Source organism: Erythrolamprus reginae, chromosome 5, assembly GCF_031021105.1.
Source record: "Erythrolamprus reginae isolate rEryReg1 chromosome 5, rEryReg1.hap1, whole genome shotgun sequence".
Classification (NCBI taxonomy): Eukaryota; Metazoa; Chordata; class Lepidosauria; order Squamata; family Dipsadidae; genus Erythrolamprus; species Erythrolamprus reginae.
In genome coordinates, this window is record NC_091954.1 from 56,635,695 (window position 1) to 56,650,222 (window position 14,528).

General features: G+C 41.1%; 1 protein-coding gene across 1 annotated transcript; it reads right to left on the reverse strand.

Moving 5' to 3' along the window:
* Window positions 1-2,298: 2,298 nt before the first annotated feature.
* LOC139168594 (putative CENPB DNA-binding domain-containing protein 1) lies at window positions 2,299-14,464 on the reverse strand. The gene is made up of 3 exons (XM_070754217.1): window positions 14,029-14,464; window positions 13,129-13,209; window positions 2,299-2,411 (listed from the first exon to the last, which is right to left on the reverse strand). Exons 1-3 carry the CDS (start codon window positions 14,423-14,425, stop codon window positions 2,299-2,301), a joined length of 591 nt encoding a protein of 196 aa, XP_070610318.1. The 5' UTR covers window positions 14,426-14,464.
* Between the last annotated feature and the right edge of the window lie 64 nt (window positions 14,465-14,528).

Genomic DNA, 14,528 nt, shown 5'->3' on the forward strand with positions numbered 1-14,528 from the left:
TGGCCAGTCAGAGGTGAAATTTAGCGGTTCTCCGAACTACTCAAAATTTACGCTACCGGTTCTCCAGAACTGGTCAGCACCTGCTGAAACCCACCTCTGGTTAGGATTAGGGTCAAGGCACTGCATAATGGGCAAAGAAAGAGATTCAGAAGGGACTTTCCCTGGTTTTAAAAGAGTTGATGGACTATTTGTACTTTCAGGCTTGCAAAATTCTGTTAATGTCTTTTTACAATAAAGTAGTATTAGCTCATCTAGCTGTGTATCCTATCTGCCTGGGAAGGCTAACACATGTGGCTGTTATTTCAACATCTGAAGTCCTTCCATAAAGCATGAAAGGAATTGTTGACTGAGCCAGATCATGAAATACTCAAAAAAAAAAGAAAAAAGAGTGGGGGAGAACAAATTTCATCATCTCTCAAACCACTTCTGTTGGCAAAATAAGAACATATTGCTGAGCTAATATAATCAGAATTGCAATTATACTTCATGATACACCTGCTAAGGATTTGTTTTTGTGATTATCTTAATGTTATTGTAGACAACATCATTGCTATGGGAGCTGTTCAGGTGTTAGCATTCTTGAGTAGCAATAGAAGTTGGATATAATCTGTTTTTGATCTCTGCAACCTTTTTCCCCCCCAGAGGATTATTGTGCAGTCAGTCTTTATTTTAAATCTGCCAGTTCTGAATGTCAGCAATTGAATAAAGAGCTGAACTTCATCTGCTGCAAGCAAGATATCCTAAACATTGGACATCTAGGAAGTTGACGAAAACTAGTTTGGAATAGATGGAAAAATAGCATGAATGGGATGGTTTATTTAGCCATGGTTCACTGAAAACCACCACAATGTTATTTATTTATGAAATTTTTGTATCAGTTCAATCGCAACTGACGCTAAATAGTAAGTTAGTCCCCAACTTACAATCACCATTGACCCACAATTTCTGTTGCTAAGTGAGACAATTGCGATCTTTTTGTGATCTCTTAAGATGTGTGACATCTTATGATTTTTCTTGCCACAGTTGCTAGGTGAATCCCTTAGTTGTTAAATTAATAACACAGTTGTCAAGTGAATCTAGCTTCCCCACAGATTGATTGTCATAAGATCACAAAAGGTGATTACATGATTCCTGGAAAATGCGAACACCATAAATATGAGTCAGTTGCCAAGCATTTGAATTTTGATCAAGTGAGCATAGGGATTCTGCAACGGCCATTAGTATGAAAAATCATCAGTCACTTCTCTTAGTGCCATTGTAAGTTTGAATGGTTATTAAATGAACCGTTGTAGGTCAAGTATTATCTATATACAGAAGAATGCAAATAGTAACATTATACATAATGAATGCCAGTAAATAAACAAACCAATAAAGAAGTTGCCATCATTCGGAATACATCACCTGAAGATCATGAAGGAAAAAGACATTTACAGCTTTTGGAGTATGCTTGCTTTGCTGTCCCCACCCACCAGCCATATTAATATAAAACCTCCTGTTTGAATGGATTGGTTATTCAGAGCAAGATACCCAGGTCCCAAACAATGTACAAATTCTAGAACAGGGTGAACCTTTTTGGCACCAAGTGCCAAAATGAGAGTGTGTGTGTGCACATGTGCCTGGTGCGCATGCTGGGAAGATGATCTTCTGGTTTGCAGTGTGCCACCTGGTCTTCCAGTTTCTGGGGTGCATGCATGTGTGAAGCCCAGCTGGCTGGTGTACATGTGGGTGCCAGAAACTGGAAGATCATCATCCCGGCATGCGCATGCACATCAGGCGGCTCTTCTTCCAGTTTTCATTTTTCCAGTGCTCCCACATGTGTGAAGATCAGCTGGCTGGTGTACTGGAACCCAGAAGAGCAATGGATGATGGCTTGCATGCCCGGAAATATGGCTCTATGTGCCACTTCCGGCATGCATGCCATAGTTTTGCCATCACAATTCTAGAAGATAGAACATCTTGGATTAAACCTGAAAACATACCAGTATAGTATTACAGGCAGTGTCGTTCATGTAATAGTGATTTACAGGCCTCTATGTTGGTTGAGGCAGGCAGGATTCCCTTGGGTACCATTTGTTGGGGATCAAGGGAAAGGAAGGGTTTTGCCTTCTCTTTCTGCTCAAGATCCCCATGGACAATTGGTGGCCACTGTATGACACAGAATGCTAGACTTGATGGGCTTTGGCCTGATTCAGCATGGCTCTTCTTATGTTCTTATGATGTACTATGACAATTGAAAGGCCGGCATGCCTTAGCAGCTTGCCGGCATTTGCCAAAGGGGCTGGATAAACAGGACATCAATTATTCAGGTGAGGGGCGATGGCGATCATTTACAGCTGCTTGGGCACCTCCCATGCTGCAATGCCAGTCCTTTTTCCCTTTTGCATTACCTCTCAAGTTGGACAATAATGGATCTGGGGTATTAACGGATGAACAATTGCAATTCAGAACAGTTTAATTTGTGGATCGTCTTCAAATCAAGTAAAACATGGGGTAGTTTTCAAATCAGGTCAAAAATAGCTTTCCAGTCAAATAAAATGAGTCAGAGAACTCCAATCAAGAAAAAAAAAATGGCACAAGCAATGTCACCTCTAATTTTTTTCTGGTGTGGGCGGAAAATTATAGTGTCTGAGCGGCAGTCCCTTTGGGACTGGGCGGCACTCTTTCCCTCTCACTTTTTTCCTCTCGGCTTCTGGGCAGGTTTGAAAAACTCTGAGTTGATGATGATTTTTAAGTGAGCGATTGCTCACTGCTCAGCTTAGAGGGAACTATGGGCACAAGTCATTGTATCCTGTACTATACTTCCCATTCCAGGAAAGCAGGAATGAAAATAGCTGGAGGCTGTTAGCCCTGATGCTGATGTTCCTCCATATTTAAACTGTTGATCTCTTACCAACTTCCCATTGGGTTCCATCTGCATCCAGGGGCGTTGTTGATACTCCTGTCCATGGACACAGCTGTTTTAACCAGCAGCTCAATTGGTTTCAAAACACTTTTCACCTCACTATGTTTGCCTGCCTCACAACTGACAGCATACATCTAAATTCCTTAACTATTTATTATGTTAGTCAACATACATTGATTATGTTAGTCAACATTACATTGATTTAATCAATCATTGAATAGCCAGTTTGTAGACTAAATATACTACATAAAGATAAACAGTAAAAGATAAACAGTAAAATATCTTAAAAACTAATACAAATCACCCCACTGACAATACTTTACAACAAGCTCAGTTTGTAGACACTAAGCTAACTAACTATGAAGCAAAATACCTGAATTCACAAGTCATGTGCATAATATCTGCCAGTATATATACGTTGATAAGAGGGTGGACAATTTTTTAAAAAAATGTTTAATTCTTTGGACGTATACTGGGAACAACAAGATGACTCAGGGCCTCGTGTTTCCTATATTGCATTAGTTCTGTTTAACGGATTTCCTGTGTGGTACAATTTCTGGCCTCATTTTTGCTGGGTTATCTGCTTTGCATTTTTCTTTCACATGCTTTGCCACAGATTCACTGACTGGTTTTCATATTAGTCATTTCCAATGTATCTTTGCTTGCAAAACCAGTAAATGTTCTTTTAAAACATTGAATAGAAATTTTGAGAGACCACCGCTCATAACATTGAACTTTTCACCACTCATAACACGACTCATAACATTGAACTACTCATAACATTGAACTTTTCATTCTTATGTTGTGATCTATTTCATGTAGATAAGCAATATAACAGACTGACTGTTCAACATTTCATTTTGTGGCAAAGTCTGTAGATTATACTATTTTTTGTGTTCCTTCGAGCAATGGGACAGATGTGGTATACTAGTGCTAGCAATCCTGGAAGATGTAAAAATTGGAAGAATTGGTCCTTTTCCTATGAATGATGGTGATTATATACAACCACAATGTTCAAACAACCCAAATACATATTTTCCTCTAATGTTTCTTCATCCTGAAATTGGAGTTGATTAAAAACAAGCATGTGAATAATAAAAGTATAACTATTTGCCTTAGTGCCCCATATATACTTTGTCTGGATGTTTGTATTGGACCCAAATCAGCATGGCTTTACTGAAGGCAAATCATGTCAGACTAATCTCATTGATTTCTTTGACTATGTCACAAAGGTGTTGGATCAAGGTGGTGCCGTGGATATTGCCTATCTGGACTTCATCAAAGCCTTTGATACGGTTCCACATAAAGAGCTGATAGATAAATTAGTGAAGATTGGACTTAATCCCTGGATAGTTCAGTGGATTTCAAGCTGGCTAAAGCATAGATATCAGAGAGTTATTGTTAATGGCGAGTATTCTGAGCAGAGACAGGTTACAAGCGGTGTGCCACAAGGGTCTGTTCTGGGTCCTATTCTTTTTAATATGTTTGTGAGTGACATAGGGGAAGGTTTGGTAGGGAAGGTTTGCCTATTTGCCAATGACTCTTAAAGTGTGCAATAGGGTTGATATTCCTGGGGGGGTCTGTAATATGGTAAATGATTTAGCTTTACTAGATAAATGGTCAAAGCAATGGAAACTGCAGTTTAATGTTTCCAAATGTAAAATAATGCACTTGGGGAAAAGGAATCCTCAATCTGAGTATTGCATTGGCAGTTCTGTGTTAGCAAAAACTTCAGAAGAGAAGGATTTAGGGGTAGTGATTTCTGACAGTCTCAAAATGGGTGAGCAGTGTGGTCGGGCAATAGGAAAAGCAAGTAGGATGCTTGGCTGCATAGCTAGAGGTATAACAAGCAGGAAGAGGGAGATTGTGATCCCCTTATATAGAGTGCTGGTGAGACCACATTTGGAATACTGTGTTCAGTTCTGGAGACCACACCTACAAAAAGATATTGACAAAATTGAACGGGTCCAAAGAAGGGCTACAAGAATGGTGGAAGGTCTTAAGCATAAAACGTATCAGGAAAGACTTAATGAACTCAATCTGTATAGTCTGGAGGATAGAAGGAAAATGGGGGACATGATCGAAACATTTAAATATGTTAAAGGGTTAAATAAGGTTCAGGAGGGAAGTGTTTTTAATAGGAAAGTGAACACAAGAACAAGGGGACACAATCTGAAGTTAGTTGGGGGAAAGATCAAAAGCAACATGAGGAAATATTGTTTCACTGAAAGAGTAGTAGATCCTTGGAACAAACTTCCAGCAGATGTGGTTGGTAAATCCACAGTAACTGAATTTAAACATGCCTGGGATAAACATATATCCATCCTAAGATAAAATACAGAAAATAGTATAAGGGCAGACTAGATGGACCATGAAGTCTTTTTCTGCTGTCAGTCTTCTATGTTTCTATGTTTGTAAAGCTATTGGTGAAGCCCTACTTCATCTCAAAGTATCCACCCTTGAAAAAACAGAAGACAAAAATCAACTTCACTAGGATTCTAATATATTTTATTTACGACTACTTCAAAAAGGAACAAAATTCAAGGCTCTTACCATATTCCATACAAAATATGACAAGCAACTACTAAGTGCAAAACTGTTTGGGTAACATATAAATATCATCTGACATCTGATCATTTTAAAAGAGATTTTGAGTGCACATCTGGATCAACAGACCATCTTTGTGATCCTAAAATGTCCTCAGTGTTGAACAAACATATTGGTTTTCTTTTGATTACAGTTGCAATGTGATAGGAAGTACTGTGAAGCATATTTGTTTGTCCAAATACAAGGGAAGCTGGGTAGATCCTCATTTGCAAAAATGCCACACACCTTTTTCTGAGATCTTTCAGGTAGTGATACTTTAAGGGGAAGGATAGCTTAATAGCTTCCCAATTCCAGCCGTGGTGATTTTTAATTTATTGATTGATTACTTTGTGTGTGTGTGTGTGTGTGTGTGTGTATCAATAAAATATATCAATATATCAATAAAATTAACTGCCTTGGAAATGGCCCTGGGTTGGGCCAAGAGGCAAAAAAGGAGCTGTGATGTTCCTTCAATATACCAGGGTGATTCGACACAAAATGTAACCCTTCCCTGGTACAGAGCTGAAGGGATTGGATACTGTAGCCTAGAGGATAATTCTCTGCCTTACAAGGCAAAGGTTGCAGGTTCAAGTCCCAGTGGGTATGGCTAGCTGATGAGACCAAAATAAGGCCGAAATAGATCTATCCTAGTCTCCCTTAATTTTCAAATTCATCTTAAACATGTGACACACACACACACACACACACACACACACACACACACACACACACATATATATATATATATATATATATATATATATATATATATATGTAGATTGTTCTGAGTTCGGGTTTTGCCCTGTGTAATGTTTTGCATGTCTATGCGACGTTTCGGCGAAATCACATTCACCATCTTCAGGCTGAAGTTCCAATCTTTGTGTTGTTGTAAATGGAATGTTAGCAACTGACATTTCTTCCTAGTATGTAGTGTGGGGGTGGAGATTTGTTTTGAATGTAGCAAATAGATTGGGTGATTATGTTTCAGTGATCTGATTGGTTGGTGTAATCATAGTTATTAGAAGGAATGACATGGAGATTTTTTTGAAGTGTTTTGTTTAAGGCTGATTTCCAAATATAAAATTCTAAAATCATAATTATTAGAAGGATTGACATGCTGATTATTATGAAGTGTTTATTTTGTTTAAGGCTGGTTTACACATTACACAGGGCAAAACCCGAACTCAGAACAATCTACATACATATACCCGTGAAAATTTACGAAAACAAATATCTTGCCTCTACGGGGAGGACACTTTCCTACTGACTAGGACCTATGAAAAACTTGAAGTCAGAAAAGCCTCCATCTTATGTGATCTCACATTCCTACGCAACTGCAGGGACAAAAAAATAATTCCCAAATAATTCCCAAATACATTCCAACATGTCATTCCTTCTAATAACTATGATTACACCAACCAATCAGATCACTGAAACATAATCACCCAATCTATTTGCTACATTCAAAACAAATCTCCACCCCCACACTACATACTAGGAAGAAATGTCAGTTGCTAACATTCCATTTACAACAACACAAAGATTGGAACTTCAGCCTGAAGATGGTGAATGTGATTTCGCCGAAACGTCGCATAGACATGCAAAACATTACACAGGGCAAAACCCGAACTCAGAACAATCTACATACATATACCCGTGAAAATTTACGAAAACAAATATCTTGCCTCTACGGGGAGGACACTTTCCTACTGACTAGGACCTATGAAAAACTTGAAGTCAGAAAAGCCTCCATCTTATGTGATCTCACATTCCTACGCAACTGCAGGGACAAAAAAATAATTCCAAAATACTTCCAACTAAAATTCCACCCAAAAACCCCAACCATAGAGAGGATCCTAAAAAGAACTGAATTAGCCCTAATCAGAAATGAACTCCACAAAAAAAGATTCATACTTGATGAAATCAACAAAAGTCTACTCTCTCTTCACCTTAAAATCAGCAACCAAATACACCCTATACTCTGGGATAAATTCAAACAAATATCAATCTGGAGAGCAGAAACAGAAACCCAATACAAGACAGACACACATAATAAGAAACTCCAAATACTAGAGGTACAGCAAAAACCCAGCCCTCCACAACAACTTATGACCAAAACAGTACATAACATATCAGACAGGATACTCACCACTACAGAAACCAATATTCTTTCAAAAGGATTTAATTTTGCAATAACTCCAAGACGCATACCAACTGAAAACATCATATGTGGAATTGAAACAACTTTAAATAAAATCAACCCAGATACTGCTAACAAAATCAGACTTAAAGTCACTAATATTCTCTGCTCTAGTAAACCTCCTAAAAGCAACATACAACAGGAAGAAAGAGATGCACTTATCAATCTGAAGAAAAACCAGGAAATAATAATCCTCCCAGCCGATAAAGGAAACTCCACTATAGTGATGAACACAGCAGACTACAAAGAAAAAATGACAAATCTACTACAAAACCCGGCCTACAAACTCCTAAGCACAGATCCTACCACCTACCTAGAAAAAAACCACCAAATCTAAAATCAAGGCCTCTCCCATCAGCGAAGAAATCCAGCAAAAAATCATCCCCAGAGAAAAATCTTCCATATGTCCAAAACTCTATGGCCTTTCAAAAATACACAAAGAAGGAATACCTCTCAGGCCAATAGTCAGTTCTATAGGCTCCCCTCTACAAAACCTTGCCAAATTCTTAGCCAAATACCTTCAACCATATACAGAAACTATTACCTCATATGTTCAAAATTCATTCCACTTTATACAAATAATTAAAAAACAAAACCTACAACCCGATGACCTACTTGTAAGTTTCGATGTCGTGTCCCTGTTCACACAAATACCTATTAAAGAAGCCTTGACAGCTATCCAGGACAAACACAAACCCCCCAAATATATCCTAGACCTTACCAACCACTGCCTGACCAATACATACTTCATCTATAATGAACAAAGATATAAACAGATAGAGGGAGCCCCCATGGGATCACCTCTATCACCTGTCATAGCCAACCTCTATATGGAATATTTCGAAAATAATGCTTTAGAGCAAGCCAAATACAAACCCAAACTTTGGCTGAGATATGTTGATGATACCTTTGTAATTTGGCCACATGGTAAAGAAAAACTAGACAATTTCCTCACACATCTCAACAGCCTACACCCCAAAATACAGTTTACTATGGAAACAGAAATCAATGATCAACTTCCCTTTCTAGATGTACTGGTCTATAAAAAACCCAATGGCAGCCTAGGACATACTATCTACCAAAAGAAAACCCATACCAACCGTTATCTAAATGCACACTCACACCACCACCCCGCACAAATCACCTCAGTGGCCAAAACTCTCATCACCAGAACCAAACGCTTAGCTGACCATGAGCACTTAAAAACTGAATTGAACAAACTCAAAGATGTACTAATTTCTAATGGATTCAAAGAGAAAACAATAACAAACCTAATCAATAAAGAGACACCCCCCAAAAAACAAGATCAAGAACAGGACAATGGCACCACCATCCTTCCTTACATCAAAGGCACCACGGATAAAATTAGTAAAATTCTGCACAAACATAACATCAAAACCTCATTTTGCACTAACCAAAAAATATCTAATATCCTAAGGAGCCCCAAAGATAAAATCCAATTGGAATACCAAGGAATCTATGAAATCCCTTGCAAAACATGTGCAGCCACATACATTGGACAAACTAACCGAAGAGTGAGCCAACGCATAGCAGAACATGTGAATGCAGTCAAAAAACAAGAAAAGACCTCCTCCCTTGTCCAGCACATTAAAAAAACAGGGCACGAAATTGACTTTGAAAAAACTAAATTACTCCACAAAACAGAGAATTTATATAGAAGAATTTCTCTAGAAGCTATCGAAATTGAGAGGAGACCCCTTTGTCTAAATAAAAGAGATGATACCTCCCGCCTGCCAGAGATTTGGAAACCAGCCTTAAACAAAATAAACACTTCATAATAATCAGCATGTCAATCCTTCTAATAATTATGATTTTAGAATTTTATATTTGGAAATCAGCCTTAAACAAAACACTTCAAAAAAATCTCCATGTCATTCCTTCTAATAACTATGATTACACCAACCAATCAGATCACTGAAACATAATCACCCAATCTATTTGCTACATTCAAAACAAATCTCCACCCCCACACTACATACTAGGAAGAAATGTCAGTTGCTAACATTCCATTTACAACAACACAAAGATTGGAACTTCAGCCTGAAGATGGTGAATGTGATTTCGCCGAAACGTCGCATAGACATGCAAAACATTACACAGGGCAAAACCCGAACTCAGAACAATCTACATACATATACCCGTGAAAATTTACGAAAACAAATATATATATATATATATATATATATATATATATATATATATATATATATATATATATACAGTGAACCCTCGAGTTTCGCGAGGGTTCCGTTCCAGGACCCCTCGCGACAGTCGATTATTCGCGAAGTAGCGGCACGGAAGTAAAAGCATCATCTGCGCATGCGTGATCTCTTTTTTAAAAAAAAAATTAAAAAAAATGGCCGCGCATGCGCAGATGGTGGGGCGACGGCAGTTCGGAGGCTGGCAATGTTTACTTTCCATGCTGGCCACCCCCCACCAGCGCCTCCGAGCTCCTCGCCGCTACACCCCGCCCGCCCGATTCGCCCCTCTCCCCTATTCGCCCCGTTTTTTTGCCCTGCCCAAGTTGCTAGTCTTCAGTTGCTAGTCCTCAGTGAGGAAATTTACTTTTTGATCCCAGACTTCATTTTAAACCTGGTTTCTTGCATTGCCCAACCAAGTTGCTAGTCCTCAGTGAGGAAATTTACTTTTTGATCCCAGACTTCATTTTAAACCTGGTTTCTTGCACTGCCCAACCAAGTTGCTAGTCCTCAGTGAGGAAATTTACTTTTTGATCCCAGACTTCATTTTAAACCTGGTTTCTTGCACTGCCCAACCAAGTTGCTAGTCCTCAGTGAGGAAATTTACTTTTTGATCCCAGACTTCATTTTAAACCTGGTTTCTTGCACTGCCCAACCAAGTTGCTAGTCCTCAGTGAGGAAATTTACTTTTTGATCCCAGACTTCATTTTAAACCTGGTTTCTTGCACTGCCCAACCAAGTTGCTAGTCCTCAGTGAGGAAATTTACTTTTTGATCCCAGACTTCATTTTAAACCTGGTTTCTTGCACTGCCCAACCAAGTTGCTAGTCCTCAGTGAGGAAATTTACTTTTTGATCCCAGACTTCATTTTAAACCTGGTTTCTTGCACTGCCCAACCAAGTTGCTAGTCCTCAGTGAGGAAATTTACTTTTTGATCCCAGACTTCATTTTAAACCTGGTTTCTTGCACTGCCCAACCAAGTTGCTAGTCCTCAGTGAGGAAATTTACTTTTTGATCCCAGACTTCATTTTAAACCTGGTTTCTTGCACTGCCCAACCAAGTTGCTAGTCCTCAGTGAGGAAATTTACTTTTTGATCCCAGACTTCATTTTAAACCTGGTTTCTTGCACTGCCCAACCAAGTTGCTAGTCCTCAGTGAGGAAATTTACTTTTTGATCCCAGACTTCATTTTAAACCTGGTTTCTTGCACTGCCCAACCAAGTTGCTAGTCCTCAGTGAGGAAATTTACTTTTTGATCCCAGACTTCATTTTAAACCTGGTTTCTTGCACTGCCCAACCAAGTTGCTAGTCCTCAGTGAGGAAATTTACCTTTTTGATCCCAGACTTCATTTTAAACCTGGTTTCTTGCACTGCCCAACCAAGTTGCTAGTCCTCAGTGAGGAAATTTACCTTTTTGATCCCAGACTTCATTTTAAACCTGGTTTCTTGCACTGCCCAACCAAGTTGCTAGTCCTCAGTGAGGAAATTTACCTTTTTGATCCCAGACTTCATTTTAAACCTGGTTTCTTGCACTGCCCAACCAAGTTGCTAGTCCACAGTGAGGAAATTTACTTTTTGATCCCAGACTTCATTTTAAACCTGGTTTCTTGCACTGCCCAACCAAGTTGCTAGAATAAAACCCCCCAGCCCTCACCTGTGTTTGAATTTCATTCACTCACTCAGTCATTCATTCATTCTTCTCTATGCCACTCAGTCCCAACACTGTCAACCCACAAATTACCATTTCCCATCCCCTTAATGTACTGTACTGTACCTCTACCTGTACCTGTACTGTACACATTGAATAACACACTTAGTCATCCTGATAGAAATAACAAAAATATTTATTTACATTTTTACATTTTTTGGGGGGGGTTAGCATAACTAGGATAAATCTGGATCTTCTTCTATCACCATGTCTACAATGGACGCTGCAGGTGATGTTGTGGCAGACCTCTTGGTTCTCGTGACAAACATAGTTATGGGCAGTTGTTGGCGCTTTTTCTTTTCCTTGGCTAACAAGGCTCTGTATGGTGCAATGGTGTTGTCAAGGGAGGCCTTAAATTGAAAATAGCGAGTCATGTGGGGATCCCAAAGTTCCGCCATGCGTTGGAGATTTGCAGCAGCTTTGTTCATTTCTGCAAGCCGCTCCAGCGTTAGGCCAACATCTTCTTGTTCCTCACCTTGTTCAGCTCCCTCTTCCTCCTCTTCTTCACTCGCTGACCTGGTCAGCTCCTCCAGATCTTTGTCTGTCAGCGGTAGGCCATGCTCATCAAGCAAACCATTGACTTCCTCTGGTGTCATGTCAACGAAGCCTTCTCCACCCAGTGCCTGTGCCAGCTTCACAGAGTTCTGGACTGCAGCATCTTGAATTTCTTCGGGAGCAAACCCCCTGTGAGCATGCACCACTTCTGGCCACAATTTCTTCCAGCAGGCATTCATTGTCTGCGACTTCATATCCACTAAGGCACTCTGAATGTTCGTCAGACAAGATGCAATTGTGTACTGACGCCAGTAGGCCTTCAATGTGAAGTTTGCATCAGCATCCATTGCTGCCACGATGCTTGCAAGAGAATTGCGCATGTACAGTGCCTTAAATGCGCGGATAACACCTTGATCCATTGGCTGGATAAGCGATGTGGTGTTTGGTGGCAAGAATTCGACTTGCACCCCATCATGTTCATGTTCCAGGTCATCATGGCCTCCCGCATTGTCCATTAGGAGAAGCACTTTGAAATTGAGTCCTTTGCCAGCCAAATAAACCTGCACCTGTGGGATGAAGCACTGATTAAACCAGTCCCGCGTGAGGGGTTTTGTAATCCATGCTTTAGGATTATGCATCCAGTACACTGGCAATGAATTCTTATTTCTGTTCTTGAGGGCTCTTGGATTTCGTGACCTATAGATTAGCCCTGGCTTCAGCAAAAAGCCTGCTGCATTCCCACACATGATCAAAGTCACCCGATCTTTCATGGCCTTAAAGCCAGGGGCTTTGGCTTCATCTTGCATCAAGAAAGTCCTTGAAGGCATCCTCTTCCAGAACAGGCCTGTTTCGTCCATGTTGAACACCTGTTCTGGAAGGTAGCCCCCTTCTGCAATTAGCTCTTTAAACGTGCCCTGGACAAAGTTTTCGGCTGCACCTGTATCTGCTGAGGCAGCTTCTCCGTGCAATGACACACTCTTCAGGCCATAGCGCCGTTGAAATTTTTCAACCACCCTTTGCTTGCTGTGAATGTGGCTGGGGCTGAGGCTGAAGAAGCAGATGTTGACGGCTGGGGGTCTCCAGGGTCATCAGCGCCTTCATCTACAGAGAATGACAGGAAAGGGAGAGAGAAGTGACTTGAATGAAAGCATACAGTCCTTCCTTCCCTTCTCTCCTTCCCTCCTTCCTTCCCTCCTCCCTCCCTTCCCTCCTTCCTTCCTTCTCTCCTTCCTTCCCTCCCTCCTTCCCTTCTCTCCTTCCCTCCTTCCTTCCTTCTCTCCTTCCTTCCCTCCTCCCTCCCTTCTCTCCTTCCCTCCTTCCTTCCCTCCCTCCTTCCCTCCTCCATCCCTTCTCTCCTTCCCTCCTTCCTTCCTTCTCTCCTTCCTTCCCTCCTCCCTCCCTTCTCTCCTTCCCTCCCTCCTTCCCTTCTCTCCTTCCCTCCTTCCTTCCTTCTCTCCTTCCTTCCCTCCTCCCTCCCTTCTCTCCTTCCCTCCCTCCTTCCCTCCCTCCTTCCCTCCTCCCTCCCTTCTCTCCTTCCCTCCTTCCTTCCTTCTCTCCTTCCTTCCCTCCTCCCTCCCTTCTCTCCTTCCCTCCCTCCTTCCCTTCTCTCCTTCCCTCCTTCCTTCCTTCTCTCCTTCCTTCCCTCCTCCCTCCCTTCTCTCCTTCCCTCCCTCCTTCCCTCCTTCCTTCCCTCCTCCCTCCCTTCTCTCCTTCCCTCCTTCCTTCCTTCTCTCCTTCCTTCCCTCCTCCCTCCCTTCTCTCCTTCCCTCCCTCCTTCCCTTCTCTCCTTCCCTCCTTCCTTCCTTCTCTCCTTCCTTCCCTCCTCCCTCCCTTCTCTCCCTCCCTCCCTCCTTCCCTTCTCTCCTTCCCTCCTTCCTTAAAAAACACTTAAATACACTTATAAAAAACACCATTCCTTACCTCGGTCTACCCCATCTGCATCTGTGTGTTCAAGACGGTTGTACAATTGCTGTGCCTTGGTTCGGATAGTGTTCGTATCCAAAGCAATGCTCTTTTTTCGGCAGTCTTCTAGCCACACAGACAAACCAGCTTCCATCTTCATAAGCCGTTTGTTTCTAGGCGTCACTACTCTTTTGGCAGCCTTGTTGAATGATATCAGAGAAGTTTGCCTTATCTTCTTCTCATCTTTCTTAATGTATCGCACAGTCGATTCGTTGAGCCCATAATGGCGACCAACCTCTACATTAGAATGTCCCGCTTTCAGCATGTCCAACAGTTCAATCTTTTCCTTGATTGTCAACATCTTCCGGGTCTTTTTAGCATCGCCTCCACTCCGCATTGAACGTTTAGGTGCCATCTTCAAAGAAGATCCAAACAGATCCAAGGCACAGATGGAAGACACAGATGCAAAGCACAGCAACTCCAAGGCAGATGGTAGACACAGATGCAAAGCACAGCAA